This window comes from Mus caroli, chromosome 19, assembly GCF_900094665.2.
Source record: "Mus caroli chromosome 19, CAROLI_EIJ_v1.1, whole genome shotgun sequence".
Classification (NCBI taxonomy): domain Eukaryota; kingdom Metazoa; phylum Chordata; class Mammalia; order Rodentia; family Muridae; genus Mus; species Mus caroli.
This window is the reverse complement of record NC_034588.1, coordinates 34,762,528-34,780,944: the sequence shown is the minus strand read 5'-3', so window position 1 is coordinate 34,780,944 and position 18,417 is coordinate 34,762,528. Positions and strand designations below refer to the sequence as shown.

The following is an 18,417-nucleotide window of genomic DNA, read 5'->3' as shown; positions in this document are numbered from 1 at the left end:
ATCCCTAGTCATCCCTTGCCCCTTTATGTGAGACTGTGTATTCTATAGCTTCATTGTTACCCCCATAGAAAGTGCTAAGTAAGTGAATGGCTAGGTGGACAGTTGAGTGCCACATGGCAGAATGAGTGTGTAGAGAGAAAACTAAGACAAGTCAATAGCTTGTGTTTGAAGAGTGGTTTTGCTTTTGCGAGAAAGGAAGAACTAAATACTTGGACAAAGGTTCAATATCTTCTCTCCCCATTTCCCTTTGAGCAGCCTCACCCCTCACTTTTCACTTCAGCTCAGTTGGAAAGGCCCTTCTTAACAACGTCTGTCTCACTTTTCCAACCTAGCTTAGATCCCTAGGAGACATCCTGAGGGTACCCTGTACTTGTTTAGAGATGCACAGGACCCTGGAAATCATTCATTTTCTGTGAGAGAAGGGATTGATTACATAGCTGTTTAGCTCACCCCCAATTCCTAAGACTATAGGCATTTATTTAGTAGATATTAGTGAGTGGAATCAGTGAATTCATTCATTTTTCTAATAGTTGAAGAAACTCCAAAAATCAATCCTAAACATAATCAAAAAGATATTGTAGCATTTTGCTTCTCAAACTATGGTGCTCTGTTGTAAGCAGCTCTAAATTGGTCTGAAGTTACTGTCTGAAACCCCTGTGATTTGTGGGTCCTCACACACAGACAAGTGTGCAAGAGCCTCTGCCCTGTGGCATGTGGTGGTTCTGACTGCTTCAGCATTTCCGGGAAGAAGAACCCACTCCTACCCACAGTCACCTTAACGTCAGAGGGTGCTAGCAGGTTTCCCTTGACAAACTACACCTTCCCACTTTGGGTCTACTTATATCAATGGGTTTGCAGAGTAACCCTAACCTTTCCACCTACTTTAAAACAATTTTTTTTTTAAGATTTATTTATTTTATTTATCTGAGTATATTGAAGCTGCCTTCAGACACACAAGAAGAGGAAGATGGTTGTGAGCCACCATGAAGTTGCTGGGATTTGAACTCAGAACCTCTGAAAGTGCAGTCAGTGCTCTTAACCACTGAGCCATATTTCCAGCCTCCACCCACTTTTTAAAAGCCCATTGAACACCTGTACTTCTTGTATCCCCTTTGGCCTCTAAGAGACTAAAACTTAGGCTTCTCAGCCTCTCATCCAGTTTTGTTGGGCAGCTATTTTGTCACCTGTGCTTTTATTACCCCCCAGAAATCTCTCTCATGAGGGCTCTGTAGAGTGGTGTGTATGTGTCTGTATGTGTGGGTGTATATACACCCACACATACAGACACATACACACATATGCGTGTACGTGTATATGTATATAGCTGGGTGGTAGCAACACAGGCCTTTAATCCTAGCACCTGGGAGGTACTGAAAGGCAGATCTCTCTGAGTTTGAGGCCAGCCTGGTCTACAGAGCAAGTTCCAGGACAGCCAGGGTTACACAAAGAAACCCTTCTCTCAAAAAACATGTATATATATATACACACACACATATACATATACATATACATACATACATACATACATACACACATATATGTGTGTGTTTATATATGTATGTATATATATGTTATTTACTTATAAAATATATAACATTTAATTATATAAATATAATTTAACTAATATAATTAAATATAATAAACATTGTTTAAGTATATCAATATAATATATGTAATATAAATATCTTAACATAAATATGTATAAAATATAAAATACAATATATTATTCTATAATATATATACCAATAGATGTTCTGTACTTTTTGCTTTTTGTCTCCCTCAATAACTATTGCAGAGATGAAATTTTTATTTTTATTTTTTTGACAAAATAATGCCTTATGATTGTGGACAAGGTTGGCTGGGAATGTGGCTCAGTGGGAGAGCACTTGTTTGCATGCTATATGGAAGGAAGAGACCCTAACTCCTCACTACCTCCATTTCTACTTGTATATGACCTTGAAAAAAGTCTGGAAAATAGATTTCTGTACACTGTGCAGTGGGAGGGCTGAGCATCTCTGCAAAGTAAAGGAAGTGTGTTAGTGTTGCTGTTGTTATGGTCATCATTATTTGCATCCTTTGAAGAGTTGTCTAAGCCATGCAAGACTGTTCCTAGGCTTTCAGTTTTTAAGTTTTATGTTAGCTACCAGCTGTCCCAGGCTCTATGAACAAATAAGATGATCACTGTCTAAAAGGACCTAATATTTTAATTGAGGAAATAAAACTAAGAGACCTGAGAGTAGTAAAAGGCTTTTTTCCCCTTTTGCTTTCTTTCTTTCTTTCTTTCTTTCTTTCTTTCTTTCTTTCTTTCTTTCTTTCTTTCTTTCTTTCCTTCCTTCCTTCCTTCCTTCCTTCCTTCCTTCCTTCTTTCTTTCTTTCCTTTGCTTTTTTGTTTTTGTTATTTTTGAGAGCATACGAAAATTTGTGAAGAATTTATAGCTTTAGCTACAACTGTCAACACCATCCAAAGATGATGCTTGGTAAAACAATGTTTTCTTTTCAGGACATTCATCTTCAAAGAAGTCAGAAGATTCTAGAAACAGTAAGTACCAAGCATTTATCATTAGAAATGTATAGATTCAAAGCACTTGCAATGTGGGTTTTTTTATTTGTATCCTGCTGTGATGTGAATTATATTTATTATACCATGAGAAGAACCATAAAGGACAAAAAGTAAATATTTATTGACTTTTTACAATTTTATTGTAAACTATTTACTTTTTTACAATTAAAAGTCTTATTTTAATTATAGAAAGCATCAGAAGCAATTTTCAGTAAACTTGCTGAGTGTGCATTTCAGTTTCACACTGTACGGTGTGCAGGAAGAGAAGCGGGGTAAGGTTGGACTGGGGAAGGGAAGGCAGGTAGGACTTAAAGAAAGCTCAGGAGTCTGGTGGCCTGTGCTGCGTTGGACTGGACACACGGTGTGCAGTTCCCGTGTGGTTCCCCTGCCAGAAACCCTTGCGCTGAGTGGTGCGTTCACCACTTCCTCCCACACACTTATTTTACTGGAAGATTGCTACAGAGTCTATATTTCCCATGAAATGCTTCCCCAAGTTTTCACAGTGACTTACAAAAGTACACAGGTTGTTTTAAAATTAGTGACATTAGTGACATAGGAATACTGGGAAACAAGGTGGAATTGCAGTATAAAGGTAGAAGCAAGATGTATTCCTTTACCAAAACATGTTACATGACTGTCGCTGTTCTCCTCACAGCCAAAGCACAATGACTAATGCTCTTTTGAAATAATAAACAGACCGTAGCACTTATTTAATGTTTCCTGGCAGCTTTGAGAGAAGAATCTCCTGTAGGATTAGAAAAGGGGCATGCTTTTTTTTTTTTTTTAATATCTGTCTGTGGTAGAAATAAACTACTTTTGGGTTTTAAATTGTAAAGGTTTCTTTTTACTATTTTTAAATTATGTCTGTGAGTATATCTACTCTAGTGCAGGTGCCATTGAAGTGCACACATGAGCCTTGGCTGCCTTGGAGCTGCAGTTGTAGACTGGCGAGCTGCTGCATGTGGCTGCTGAAAACCAGCATAGGTTCTCTGAAAGAGCAGTATTCACCCCTTACCTCTGAGCCGTCTCTCCACTGCTGTCCCTCCCCCTCCATTTTGAAAAGATTATTTTTATTATTTAAAAATTGTACTGTACATATTTATTTTGAGACAAGTTCAACCTATTCTTGACTTTGCAATCCGTGTGTCTCATTGTCCCAAATTTCTAGCATTATAGGCAAATGCCATCAAGGCTATTCACTAGATGCCCTGAGAACCAGAGAGCTCAAGGAAATTATTCAAGGCTAAATAGTTAATGTTAAAGATAGGCTTAGAGACAAATTATAATCCCCAACTCAGTGCTGTTTTGCTCTTATTATCAATAACTGTTCACTATTGGTGAGTCAAATGAAAGCCTATAGTCAAATTGTTTATATTGTAATGAGATAGATAGATAGATAGATAGGTAGATAGATAGATAGATAGGAAGGATAGATAGATCCATCTTAAATGATTGGTCCATGTCTTGCTTCTTTTGTAGAAGGGGTATAAACAGGCCAGGCTAGCTTTATTGAATTATTGTCAAAAGAGAAGATATATACAAAAGTCTGTCTCACACAAAGAAAGTCCTTGATAACCTGTAGCTCTGTTGCAATGCCAGCAAAAAGAAAAATGCCAGACATTAAACAGTCTGTATTTGCTCTCTGAATTGATCAGATCAAAAGTTAATACCTGACCATTTATTATGGTTATTAGAGACATTCGCCATTCTTCAGTTGAATGAGTTTTTAGTTATCATATAACATCCACAAAATATAAGCATTTGGGAAAACCGGAAGCATTAAGTACCACACACTAAGAAGAGCTTTGAAGGCTGAAGCAGATCAGACACAGAGCAGCCAGTATGTTACAAGTACTGAAGTTGTGCCATGGGAAGAATGTTGGTGAACTATCGATGTTTAGTTTGGAGAAAGGTGAAGGATACGAGGAGGCGAGCGTGAGGGTGAGGACATAAAACTTGGAGGTGTTTGGAGGCTGTTGCTCGATGGGAGATGTATCTTTGGTGATTGGTTCATGGAGTCTGTAGATAAAAAGAACCTGAAAACACATTTTGTCCTTGATTTAAGGAAAACTGTCCCTTGGAATTCTCTGACAAACGGAAGTGAACTGTCTCAGGAGACAGATTGGATGCGGCTTGTTATCACAAGTGTCACAGTGACTGGGTTCATTTGCAGGCAGAATTGGATGAGCAAACCCACAGAGACCAGTAGCACAGCAGGCCAGCGGCTCAGCAGATCCAGGCTGGTGCTGCCAAGCCTGATGACCTGATTTGACCCTTGGGACTCACGTGTCCTCTGACCTGCACACACGCATTGTAGCATGTTCGCATTACATCACACACATAAATGTGAGGAGAAGAAAAGAACTAATTCTTGCCCATAATTACTGCAGACTTGACAGTGAGGCTGTAAGAGGGTCATTGTGTATAGACCACTCTACCTGTCTGCCATTCCTTAGTGGGACTCTTTCACCCCTGGCAGATGGTTGTAGTGGTAACTGTTAGTAGTGACTCCCGTCCTCAGGGTATCAAGAAGTTTTACTCATCAAGTGGAAGGAACTCTACAGATCATTTAGTCTATTCCTATAGATTTGATTCTCTGAGGTAATTTGGCCACTTTTCCAATAGATACTCTGTCAGAGGGATTTATTTTAAGATGATTTAACTTTTTAAAAGTAAAATTTCATTATCTGGTATTAGAAAATTGATGTGCTGCTGGTCTGGGGCAATAGTCCATTTGGTACAGTGCTTCCATGAAAGCAAGAGATACTGAATTGAGTCCTCAGAGCCCACTTTAAAAACTGGGCCAAGGTCAGCTCAGTGAGTAAAAGTGCTTGCCACCAAACTTGACAGCTTAATCCCTGAACCCACGTGGGAGTGGGATAGAACTGATTTCCATAGCTTCTTGTCTAGCCTCCATACTGTGTCCTTCATGAGCACCCCTGCATGCACATGTATAAAAATAAGTGTATGATAAATGTCCAGGTATAGTTGCACACATTTTCTTTCAATCCTAGGGCTGGGAAGGCAGAGACAGCAGGTCTCTGGGTTTGTGTCAGGCAGCCTCACCTGTTTAGTAAGTTCAGGGCTAGTGAAAGACCCCTTCTGTGGACAGTACCCAAGGAACAACACTAGAAGTTGACCTTTGTCCTTCATAGTGTGTATACACGCACACACTATACTTATGCATACCACACACAGACAGACAGACTCATACAAAGGAAGTTGGTGTAGAAAAGCTGACTTGTGGAAAGTATTCTTAAGAGGGAACAGAGTGAACACCAGAGCTGTTTGCAGTGTAAGATTTTACAATCAACTGCTTGTTTTTAAAGGCCATGTAGGATCTGTTCTCTGACGGCTGGACAGTAATGCCATATAGAGAACTTCATTAGGCATAATTGGGTTTTCTGTTCTTTCTTATCTCAGCAAGTGGAAGATTTTATTCTTTCTTGTGTTATCAGTTCAAGACACTGGGAACTGTGTTGATGGCTGTCACAGAGCAGGAATCTTCCTCCAAGACTTTATAGTTTCATCATCATGTGTACATAGCTCATTAGACAGCACCCTCCCCCTGCTATTTGTTAAAGTTGGTGCCACAACAGGTTCAGTTAGGATCAAAGTTCAGGCATACACATTGATTCAAAGGATCAGAGTCCAGCAGGTAAAAGGCTAGAACCACCGTGGCAAATCAATGGGGCTTTATTTTTGTCCTGTGCTGAACTGAGGGACGTTCTGTACTGGCAAGCCAAATCCGAGTTAAGTCAGAGCTCTAGTGGTAACTCTCCAAGGCAATCAGCTCTTATTACGCCAGTCTCGATGTAGCAGCTTTTCTTTTAATCCTATGGACGTTGTGTAAGTTAAGTTTGTAAAGAGCACACTGTGTTAGGATGAGCACATCAAGATGTCCTCTTACATTTGAAAGAGTATTTGTCAAACATTTGGAAAAATAATGCTGATTACTTTAGAAAAACTTATTGTGAGAAGAGGAGGCCTTCTCAGACATTGTTTGGAAGAATGGAAACTCTATAACCTTTCTTCTGGAGGAAAACCTGACCCTGTAACTGGGTTAGAGCACATGTGGTGGCCAGTGATGCTGCTTTTGGAATTTGATATTTTATTTGGAATAGATAAGCACCTCAGATAAACATGGGCAGAAATGCACACTGTTCACCAAGAAAAACAGCTTGGTGGACTGTGTGCCCGCCCACTGTGGAGCTCTTGCTGGCATGTTTAAGATCCTGGGTTTAATCACACCAGACTGCTCCCCACCCACCCTCACCCCCAAAAAAATAAAAATGGGAAATACAGCCTAAATCCCCACCAATCAGAAATTAACGATTGGTTAATCAGATTCCATATAACAGTTTTTGTTTTGTTTGTTTGTTTGTTTGTTTAAGGTTTTCACAGGGCTAGATAGATGGCTCTGTGGTTAAAGCACATATTGGTCTTGGAGAGGATCCAAGTTCAGTTCCAAGCACCTTCATTGGGAGATCTGACACCTCAGCCCTCTGCCAACACCTGTACATACATATGCATCATTAAAAAAATGATAAATCCTAGAAAGAAATCTCATTATAAAAACTTTGACATATTTATATGTATTGTCAAGGAGAACTGTCTATGCTATCTCAAATCCTTTGTAGTTACAAAGTTATGCACAGTATAATCTTAATTTAAATAGGTATATATGTGATACCTTTTTAAAGACCAACCACACTTAAAAAGTGATTGTATTACCTGTGGCCTGGGGTAACTTTTCCTTAGGACTTTAAACATTTCCAAATTGCTTTTATTTTAGACAGTGGCAGTGTGTATTACCTCTAAAATCAGTAAAGATAATATATTCCCATTTTTAAAATATAACAAAATAGACCTCACATGAATTATCTAACACTCAACTAAAATTTATTCAATATTGGATAAAGTGGTATCAGGCAGACAAACTATTCCATGATGTAATTACATTAGTAAGTGACTCATCTCCAGTGAAAACCCTTAGCCTACAGGAGCTATTCTTGAGTGTAGGTCCTAATACATATATGTTCTTTACAAAATTCTTCATTTCATTTCTGTTGTATGGCCAAGGAAATAATTAAATCAGCTGCTATTTTAGTGTAACATGGGGAAGTTGTTCATTAGATATTACTTGCATTCACTTTTTACTGAGGCTCTGGTGTTTTTTCATATTGTTTAATTTTTTAAATTTATGGTATCTTGAGGAATAAGTTAAATTTTGTGGACTCATAGGAGTTGAAGCTATAAGATTCATGGTTAATTTAATTGCACTGGTAAATGATTGAGAATGCGTTATGTTAAAACAATGACGACATTTCCTTGTAAATGAGCAGGAAACGCTGAGGAGGAAGACAGTGCTTCAGACTCTGAGCTCTGGAAGGGTCCGCTGCCAGAGACAGATGAGAAGTCCCAGTAAGTGCTGATTCGTAGGTGCTCCATCCTGGCCTCAGCTTAGCATCTGTGGGTACTACCGTTCTTGATAGCAGTTGATGAAAATATTTAATGCCGTGGATGTTGATTTAGTGCCCAAGTCTCCCTATCCTGGTAAGGTGAAAGTTTATTACCAGTCATTGTTTGGGGATGCAAACAGCCCATGTGTCCAGCGTCAGTTCACTTTAACAGACAGCCCTCTGTTCTTGCTTGGATTCTTTCCGAGACGACTGCTCAGTCGCATCTTGGACAGCCTGTCTCATGGTGTTAGGATTCTCATAACCCATGCCGAGGAGCCCCTCAAAGATTTACACAGGTGTAAGGATGCCTTGCCAGCAGCCATCTCAGCCTCCCACCCACAGGTGACCCCGTGCACTTGTTCTCTGCCGCCCTTGACTCCAGAGCCTGAGCTGCTGGCTACTTGAGGCTGGCTGCAAACACTAACGTTATTTAGCGCTCGGTACTTCTCACTGTATTTCACAGGTTATACTGAATGTAGCGTCTCCTCAAAGCTCTGCTCTTCTTTAGATGTAACCGCTATAAACTATAAATAGGTAACCACTGTTCCCAGACTAATAAAGCACTGTGGCCTGAACAGATGTCCTCACATTCCTGGGAGTAAGACGTGGTTTGTTTTTTTAGACATAGTTTCTGTTTCAGGCATTTCTTAAGCAGATTGTAATTTGAAGTAGTGAACAGAGAAGGTACAAAGTCAACCAGAAAGGCAAAGAGAAGCAATGGTCTTTCACAAAGTACTTCAAAGAAAACTGAGGGGTTTTAAGAGAAGTCAAGTATTCCAGTTTTAACCATTTTGAGCATAGATAGGATTGTTTAGATACTAAGAATTATTTGAATTATGAAAGCACACTGGTATAAAGAATGATAGCTAATATACTAGATGAAAATATTTTAATTAGTTTCATATATCACTTAATTTTTTGCTCTATTGATTTTTTAAATTTAATTTTTATTGAGTACCCTTGATTATAATCAATATTTGTATTTTTTTTAATAGGGAAGAAGAATTTGATGATTATTTTCAGGATTTGTTTCTGTGAACTGGGAGAGAGAACCTTATTCCTTGGTGAGGAGATGTACAGAGACACTCGGTGAGTGTGTCCATGTTGTTGAGTCTGGACAGCCACTGGGATAGATCCTTCAGCAGCACGGGACATTTCAGACATTTCCTCCTTCACTTACGTGGCTTCTTGGCTGCTTATCTAAAACCTGGTTTTGGCTCTAGCTCTGCAGTTTATGGTAAACTTGTTTCAAGTGTCATTTGAACATGGAGTGATTGGCATTGAGCTGTAAATAAACTATTTAGTGTCTTATTCTAAAATGTCAGAATTTTTCCTTTCATTAAATAATTGTTATTAACTTATTCTGTGAGTGCTCACCAGGCTTCTGGTGTGCATGAGCCGCTATGCTGAGCACTGCTTTAAAGGAGCTATTTTGAAAGTCATTTTACAATCCTTTTTGAACTATCAGAAAGTAGTAAAATTATTGCCAGTGTACCAGTGTTAAATATTGTGTAAAAGTCTCCTTATTGCCTCAAGGTGTTGTTTCTTTATATTAGTACTTATTTTGAGTAAAATGAAACACTTGATTTCTGAGGGAAATTATCTGAAACATCCAACATCAAGGTTGGAGTTTCTATAATAGTGGAATTTCTATAGCTAAGCATTCTTACAATGAAATATATTGATCATTCAGTGGTCATCAGAAAATAAGAGTTCTGCAAAATTAAATGGTAACTGGGAAGAGTACACACCATTTATAATAGAATAATATGTTTTGGATTGACAATACAGTTTATGATACTGAGTTCATGTATGAATTTGATAATTATATAAAATCCCAACGATACAGTGGCCAGTAATGGGAGTCATTTTAAGGAGTCTTTGCAAGTCTAAGGTAATGTTAGACATCAACTCTATAGCTACTTCATGCTATGGCTCAGTTCAGTCAAAGATGGTCACCAGGCCCTTGATGGTCACCAGGCCCTTGGTCAGGAGGCTGTGGGGTTCTCCTTTTAGATTACAGAGACTCTGAAGCCAAGTGCTTATTAGAGACCTTCATCAGACACAACACTTGCCTCAATTCAATTGCTAATGACTAAGGGAGGAGAAGTTACTTGAGCTGATTGATATTTTGGAGTTAAGGAAAAAGATCACACAAATCTAAAGGAATAGTTTCTTATTTGGTATCTGGAATAGCAGTGCCTCCAGGAGAGCCTTAAATGAAGTAATGAGACAAGGCATCACTTCACCAGATGGTAGCTCAGTCGCTTCTCATAGCTGTTTCCCATTACGGAAAACATTGGGAGTGCCATTCATTCATATCGACTGAGAACCTACCCTGTGCCAGGCACTGCTGTAGATTCCAAGATGGAGTTCAGAGCAAACCTGGCAAAAAACCCCTCGTGGTCTTTATGTCCTAACATGAGAGACTTGTAAAAGCAAAACAGGTGGTACTTATTTCTTGTCTGTTTAAAACTAAATCTTATTTGTTTGTTTGTTTTATAATAATTCATTTTCGAAGGCAGAGCTCTCCGACAATTTAAATTCAATTCTGACATTTACTGGCAGCCAGCCATGATGTCACGATACATACTCACTTCCAGATGTTCACCAGAGTTAACTGAGGCCTCTCTCAGGGAGGAAAGGGTGCTGGTGTGTAATCATATCCATCCTCCCACTTACATGTAACCTTCAATTTCTCATGGATGCATTAAATTTTCTGTATTGGTATCAGAGATTTCAAACCCAAGTTCATAGTAATCTCTACTTACCCAAAACTGCCTAAGCCCAGATCTCTGATAAGCAGGAACATTTCTCGATCAGCCTTGCCACAGAGCTTCAAGACTAAACACTTGATTCTTGATGACTTTGAACACCAGAGTAGGCACATTATCACACTGGCTGTGCACTGCCTCTGAGGTTGGCTGTATAGTCCTGGGCCAGGTTCCTGCAGAGCGTAGAGTGGTATTGAACTGACCACTGAGAGTCAGCATGGGAATCCAGGCTAATGAAGGCCATGAGGAGGTGGCAGACACAAAGGAAAAGACACAAGCCACATGACTCCACCCACCCAAAATGCACTGCTTAAAACTGAATCTTACCAGGGCTGGAGAGATGACTCAGCAGTTAAGAGCATTGGCTGCTCTTCTAGAAGACCTGGGTTCAATTCACAGCATCCACTTGGTAGTTCACAACTGTCTGTAACTCCAGTTCCAGGGGATCCAACACCCTCACACAGACATACATATGTAGGCAAACCACCAATGTGCATAAAATAGAAAATAACTTATAAAAAAAACCCTGAGTCTTACTTTGTAAGTAATATACTTGAGGCACATTAATTTTCAATGTAATATATCTTTTTCTTGCAAAAGCCTGGCCAAATTTATGGTGTTTATTCTGTTTCTACTTTCATCTGTGATTACATATAAATAAAAGAAGAAATCTTAAATTTTTCTGATACCCAACCAGACAGACATATATCATGTACTGGAACGAGCATTAGTTTCTCTTGACAATTTAGTATTTATATTTTAAGTATTTTTTTGCCATTGTTCTTGTCTGTGTGTACATATATATGTGGGTGTATGTGTGGATGCTTGCGCATGCGTGCGACATGCATGGAGAGCCCGAGGTTGATCCTGGAATTCATTCTCAGTCACTCTTCTGCCTTAGTCACTGAGGCAAGGTCTCTTCATCAAGTGTAGAGCTGGCAAACCTGCTTGCTCTGGGGATTCCCTGTCTTCACCTCCAGAGGCTGCACTCACCTGACATTTACATAGGTTCTGGGGGTTCACACTGCTCCTTATGATTGCACAGCAAATGCCTCAACGGGGTAAACGACTTCTAAAGACCAACCATAAACACAAACCCAAAAGTTTTTGGTTTTGTTTTAAATTGGATATTTTATTTATTTACATTTCCTGGTTTCCCTTCTCAAGCTCCCTAAAATGAAGGCCATGAGGAGGTGGCAGACACAAAGGAAAGGACACAAGCCACATGACTCCACCCACCCAAAATGCCATCCCCCCCCACCCACCCTGCTTCCATGAGGGTGCTCCCTCTCCTGCCTCTCTACCCTAGCATTCCTCTACACTGGGGTATCAAGCCTTCACAGGACCAAGGACTTTCTTTGATGCCAGATAGGTCTCTTCAGCTCCTTCAGTCCTTCCCCTAACCTGCTCCATTGGGGTCCCAGTACTCAGTCCAATGATTGGCTGCAAGCATCCACATCTGTATTGATCAGGATCTGGCAGAGCCTCTCAGGAGACAACTTTATCAGGCTCCTGTCAGCAAGCACTTCCTGGCATCCAAAGTACTGTCTGGTTTGATGTCTGCATATGGGATGAATTCCCACATAAGGCAGTCTCCTGGATGACCTTTCCTTCAGTCTCCACTCCATTCTTTGTCCCTGTATTTTCTTTAGACAGGAGCAATTCTGGGTTAAAATTTTGGAGATGGATGGGTGGCTCCATCCCTCAACGGGGGGGGGGCCATGCCTAACCTCTGGATATGGACAAGTTCTCCCTCCCCTTTGTGGGGTATTTCAGCTAATGTCATCCCCGTTGGGTTCCTGGGAGGTTCTTACTTTCCTGGCATCTGGGATTTTCTGGTTGCTACCCTCAGTTCCCCATCCCATATTGCTATACACAACTGTTCAATTTCTTGACCCTCTGTACATCTCTTCCATCTCCTCCCATACCTAATTCTTCCCCTCTTCTTCCCCTCCCCCTCTTCTCTTCCTCCCAAGTCCCTCTCACCCTCTACTTCCCTTGATTATTTTGTTCCCTCTTCTAAGTAGGACTGAATCATCCACTTTTTGGTCTTTCTTCCTCTTGAGCTTCATGTGGTCCTTGTTGTATCGTGGATATTCCACACTTTGCCTAATATCCATTTACCAGTGAGTACATACCATGTGTGCTCTTTTGTGACTGAGTTACCTCACTCAGGATATTTTCTAGATCTATCCATTTGCCTGTGAATTTCATGAAGACATTGTTTTTTAATAGCTGAGTAGTACTCCATTGTGTAAATGTACCACATTTTCTGTATCCATTGCTCTGTTGAAGGACATCTGAGTTCTTTCCATCTCTGGCTATTATAAATATGGATGCTATGAACATAATGGAGCATATTGTCCTTACTACATGTTGGAGCATCTTCTGGGTATATGCCCAGGAGTGGTATAGCTGGGTCCTCAGGTAGTAAGTACTATGTCCAGTTTTCTGAGGAACTGCCACACTGATTGCCAGAGTGATTGTACCAGCTTGCAATCCCACCAGCAATGGAGGAGTGGTCCTCTCTCTTCACATCCTTGCCAGCATCTGCTGTCACCTGAGTTTTTGATCTTAAGCCATTCTGACTGGTGTGAGGTGGAAAATGAGGGTCCTTTTGATTTCCATTTCCCTGATGACTAAGGATGTTAAACGTTTCTCTAGGTGCTTCTTGGCTGTTCGAGTTTGCAGCAAAATGCTGGGTCCTGTTTCATAGCCAGTCTGTTAGTCTATGTCTTTTTATTGGGGAATTGAGCCCATTGATGGGAGGGAAATTAAGGAATGGTGATTGTTCCTGTTATTTTTGTTGTTAGAGGTGGAATTATGTTTGTGTGGCTCTCTTCTTTTGGGTTTGTTGAAAGACGATTACTTTCTTGCTTTTTCTAGGGTGTAGTTTCCCTCCTTGTACTTGAGTTTTCCATCTATTATCCTTTGCAGGGTTAGATTTGTGGAAAGATATGTGTAAATTTGGTTTTGTCATGGAATATCTTGGTTTCTTCATCTATGGTAATTCAGAGTTTTGCTGGTATAGTAGCCTGAGCTGGCATTTCTGTTCTCTTATGGTCTGTATGACATCTGCCCAGGATCTTCTAGCTTTCATAGTCTCTGGTGAGAAGTCTGGTGTAATTCTTGTAGGTCTGTCTTTATATGTTACTTGACCTTTTGCCTTACTGCTTTTAATATTCTTTCTTTGTTTAGTGCATTTGGTGTTTTGATTATTATGTGATGGGAGGAATTTCTTTTGTGGTCCAATCTATTTGGAGTTCTGTAAGCTTCTTGTATGTTCATGGGCATCTCTTTCTTTAGGTTAGGTTACATTTTCTTCTATAATTTTGTTGAAGATATTAACTGGCCCTTTAAGTTGGGAATCTTCACGCTCTTCTTTACCTATTATCCTTAGGTTTGGTCTTCTCATTGTGTCCTGGGTTTCCTGGATGTTTTGGACAAGTAGCTTTTTGCATTTTGTATTTTCTTTGACTGTTGTGTCAATGTATGGTATCTTCCGCACCTGAGATTCTTTCTTCTATCTCTTGTATTCTGTTGGTGATGCTTGCATCAATGACTCCTGGTCTATTTCCTAGGTTTTCTATTTCGAGGGTTGTCTCCCTTTGTGATTTCTTTATTGTTTCTATTTCCATTTGTAGATCCTGGATGGTTTTGTTCACTTCCTTCACCTGTTTGGTTGTGTTTTTCTGTAATTCTATAAGAGATTTTTGTGTTACATCTTTAAGGGCTTCTACCTGTTTACCTTTGTTCTCCTGTATTTCTTTAAGGGAGTTATTTATGTCCTACTTAAAGTCTCTATCATCATCATGAGATGTGATTTTTAAAGAGTCTTGCTTTTCTGCTATGCTGGGGTATCCAGGGCTCACTGTGGTGGGAGAACTGAATTCTGAAGATGCCAAGTAGCCTTGGTTTCTGTTCCTTCTGTTCTTGTGCTTGCCTCTTGCCATCTGGTTATCCCTGGTTATCTCAGCTGGTCTTGCTGTCTCCATGTCAGCACTCCTGAGACACCATTTCTCTCCCAGTGGGATTTGAGTATGGAGAACTGTGGCACAGGGTCATCTCCAGGTGCAGATGTAAACTGGAAAGATCCTGTCCCAGGCTGCTCCTCAGTTCCTGTGTCCTGAGGGCTCTGGACCAGTCCCTCTTGGGCCAGGTATTTGAGCAGAAGGGCCCAAGAGTAATCTTAACTGGTCTTTCTAGACTTCTTTTGAAAATCAGTTTTTGCTCAATTAAATTCTCAATTCTGAATATTTATTAACTGATTTAACTATAAAATTATCCAGTGTGTCTTACCAAAATTCTTTCAATAAGAGTAATAGTGTATGTTAAAAGTATTCTTAGTTGTACATAACAAAGTAATTTATTTTAGAGTTTAAAAGGGAGAAGGCGTAGGGAAAAAACAGTTTTTTACAAACTGCTAAAAATACTTTGGCCATTGTTTCATTACTAAAGGAGAAAAATAGAAACGAGAGAGTATGTGGATTTCTTCCAACATCGTTTTTTTTTTTCTTTGTTTCCCATACTGTATTTATATGCATGGCTCATTCTATCCCGTATCTTCTCTGAACATGCTGATGAATGATTTTTAGTTTAGAAAGTAGGGGTATTGATCACAGGTATGAGTGTTATAGGCTGAGACCCTTCCCCTTACCAATCATATTGTAGAATCCTAATCTTTCGTACAGCATGTTGAACATAAGGTCTTTGGCAAGGTAACTATGGCTGAAATTAAGTCTCAGGAGTGAGCCCTAATCTAATAGAGCTGGTGTCTTTATCAGCAAGGGATACAGAGCTGCCTGTGTGACAACCCAGGGTAAATGGCCTTCTCAAGAACAAGCATGCCAGCACACTAGTCTTGAACTTCCAGGTTCCAGCCAATTAGTTATGAGGAAATAAATGGCTGTGGTCTAAACCACCTGGCATGTGCTACTTGTTATGGAAGTTTCAGCAAATGAGTATAGTTAGTGACCTATTTTATACTAGTCCCCCAGGCTGAGAGATGGCGCAGCAGTCACGAGCACTTGCTGTCCTCCTTGGGATCCCAGAACCCACGTCAGACTGCTCACTTACCTGTAACTCAAGTTCCTGGGGACCTGAAGCCACCTTCTGGCCTTCACCAGCACTGGGACACATGCCACATAGACTCAGACACATACATATAAACCACTCTGTACTGGCTATTTTTGTGTCAACTTGACACAGCTAGAGTTATCACAGAGAAAGGAGCTTCAGTTGAGGAAATGCCTCCATGAGATCCAACTGTAAGGCATTTTCTCAATTAGTGATCAAGGGGGAAAGGCCCCTTGTGGGTGGGACCATCCCTGGGCTGGTAGTCTTGGGTTCTATAAGAGAGTAGGCTAGGCAAGCCAGTAAAGAACATCCCTCCATGGCCTCTGCACCAGCTCCTGCTTTCTGATCTGCTTGAGTTCCAGTCCTGACTTCCTTTGGTGATGAACAGCAGTATGGAAGTGTAAGCTGAATAAACCCTTTCCTCCCCAACTTGCTTCTTGGTCATGATGTTTGTGCAGGAATAGAAACCCTGACTAAGACACACTCTTAATAAATACACACAATATATAAAACTTGTGACTCGTTTCAAGATAGCATTTCTTTTTTAAATTTAAAACAAACTCAGAAAATCCATTGTTTTTGTCATGTTTTGTTTTTACTAAACTTTATTTAGCTCACAGGGTTTCCAGGTCAGTCAGCAGTGGATAATCTGTGGGTGGTCACATGGCAGAGTCTCTGGGGCTCTTTCTCTTCTGTCACTTCTTGGTCACTGGACAGAACTCAATCAAGGAGGTTCTTTTGGATGTTTTTTTCGTGGAAACTAAGATGATACTTGAAATACAGACCAGTTAGATTATAACATTAAGCATGTTTTGGACTTTTTGTCTTCAGCACTGCCTCCTAAATCTGTGGCAGCTAGTGAAAGACCAGAGAAAAGCATCAGGAGTCAGTGTGATACAGTGCTTGTCTTCTTACATCCCCATGGTATTTGTATCAGATCTATAATAAGGTTTGACTGTTTAAAACCAATTGTTTATTCACACTTGGCTCACTTAAACATCAAACTCATGGGGCTGGAAAGATGGCCCTGCAGTTTAGAGCACTCGCTCTTGCAGAGGACTAAGGCTTCATTCTCGGCACCAACATGATGGCTCACAACCATCTGTGTAACTCCAGTTCCAAGGGATCTCATACCCACTTCTGACCTCTACCGGCAACAGGCACACACATGGTGCACATATACATGCAGGCAAGGTACTCCTCATATACTTAAATTGGGGAAATTTTGAAAAATAAAATTCAAGACCCAGGTGTAGTGACACATGTCTTTAATCCCAGCCCTTGGGAGGCAGAGGCTGGTGGATCTTGGTGAGTTCGAGGCAATAGTGGATTCCAGGACAGTCAAAGCTACATGAGATCTTGTCTCAAACAACAACAGCAACAAAAACCAACAGGTGTGGATACACCTGTAATCCCAGCACTCAGAAGGCAGAGCCAGGCAGAGCTCTGTGAGTTCTATCTGGCTAGCCAAGGATTCATAGTGAGACTCTGTCTCAAAAACAAAATAAAGGTAAATTTGATTAGCAGTTACCCAGTCACAATCTCAGTGTCTGTCTCCTTGAGATTAAACAAAGCTGGAATCTGAGCCACAGGCACAGAACCTGAAGCCTGCAGAGAGCACAGTGGTCTTAATTCCCAGTGAATTCTCCAAGTAATAGACAAAAGGTAGAAATAAATGTATTCAAGTGTGCACAGTCTGGGGGGGGGAGATTGGGGGAGAGGGTGGAATCAAAATAGCCAATGTGAATGGTGTCCATGCATGAAATTCTCAAAGAACTGATAAAAATATTAAAGAATGAAGGCCTACCTCTAATAAACTTACTAAGTAAGTGTCAGGAGTCACTGCAAAGAGGTGTCAGTATCATCAAATTTCCTTTTCCTAAAAAATTTTCTCCTTATAGACTCACATTCTCATGTGTAAGACAACATAACATTAGTCAAAATCACTTCTCATGTATTCCTGGGGTGCAAGTCAGACCTCCCTGCGCTAATCCCTCATTGACTGCAATGCAGCTGGCTGCAGCCTGTGTGCTGTTGGCCAGCCACCTACACTCCCAGCTTCATCTGGTACTTGGGTTTCTGTCCTCTCTTAACTACACATGGACACACTTTTCAATTATTCTGCTACACCAAGCTTATTCCCATGTCAGTAGCTATTTTACATATTTTATTTTTCCTTCACCCACCTCTGCTCCTTTGCATGAGTTGGGACTTGGTGTCTTGGGACCTTAGCACAGACACCCTTCCTTTTCAGGGGAGCCTTCCTAGTACATACCCCATGCACATGTTAAGACTCACCATTGGGTTTTGTATTGGTTGCTTAATGCCCAGCTCTCCCTTCAGTTGTTAAGAGCTTGGAGAGAAGGCACTGTCTTTCCCCAAGGCTTGTCTGACACAGCAGTGAGAACACACACCCATGAACACCCATGAATGCTTTAATGAGTGGGCCCAGAGGAATCAGAAAGCCCTGCCTTTATTCTGTTGAGGGACATCCGTATCTTGATTTCTCCACTCCCAATGATCAGTAAAATCTGACCAAGCAGTA

General features: G+C 40.5%; 2 protein-coding genes across 6 annotated transcripts in view; one reads left to right on the top strand and one right to left on the bottom strand.

Moving 5' to 3' along the window:
- The window catches only part of LOC110285597 (protein FRA10AC1 homolog), a 35,644-nt gene extending 26,117 nt beyond the window's left edge, over window positions 1-9,527 (top strand). For all 4 annotated transcript variants that reach the window (XM_021151865.2, XM_021151866.2, XM_021151867.2 and 1 more), the window contains exons 12-14: window positions 2,501-2,539; window positions 7,906-7,984; window positions 9,018-9,527. In XM_021151865.2, coding sequence (XP_021007524.1) covers window positions 2,501-2,539; window positions 7,906-7,984; window positions 9,018-9,060 — 161 coding nt within the window. In that variant the 3' untranslated portion in view covers window positions 9,061-9,527. The remainder of the gene's footprint in view (window positions 1-2,500; window positions 2,540-7,905; window positions 7,985-9,017) is intronic.
- A 6,921-nt stretch (window positions 9,528-16,448) lies between these two features.
- The window catches only part of Pde6c (phosphodiesterase 6C), a 52,539-nt gene continuing 50,570 nt past the window's right edge, over window positions 16,449-18,417 (bottom strand). For both annotated transcript variants that reach the window (XM_021151904.1, XM_021151905.1), the window contains one exon: window positions 16,449-16,727. In XM_021151904.1, coding sequence (XP_021007563.1) covers window positions 16,666-16,727 — 62 coding nt within the window. In that variant the 3' untranslated portion in view covers window positions 16,449-16,665. The remainder of the gene's footprint in view (window positions 16,728-18,417) is intronic.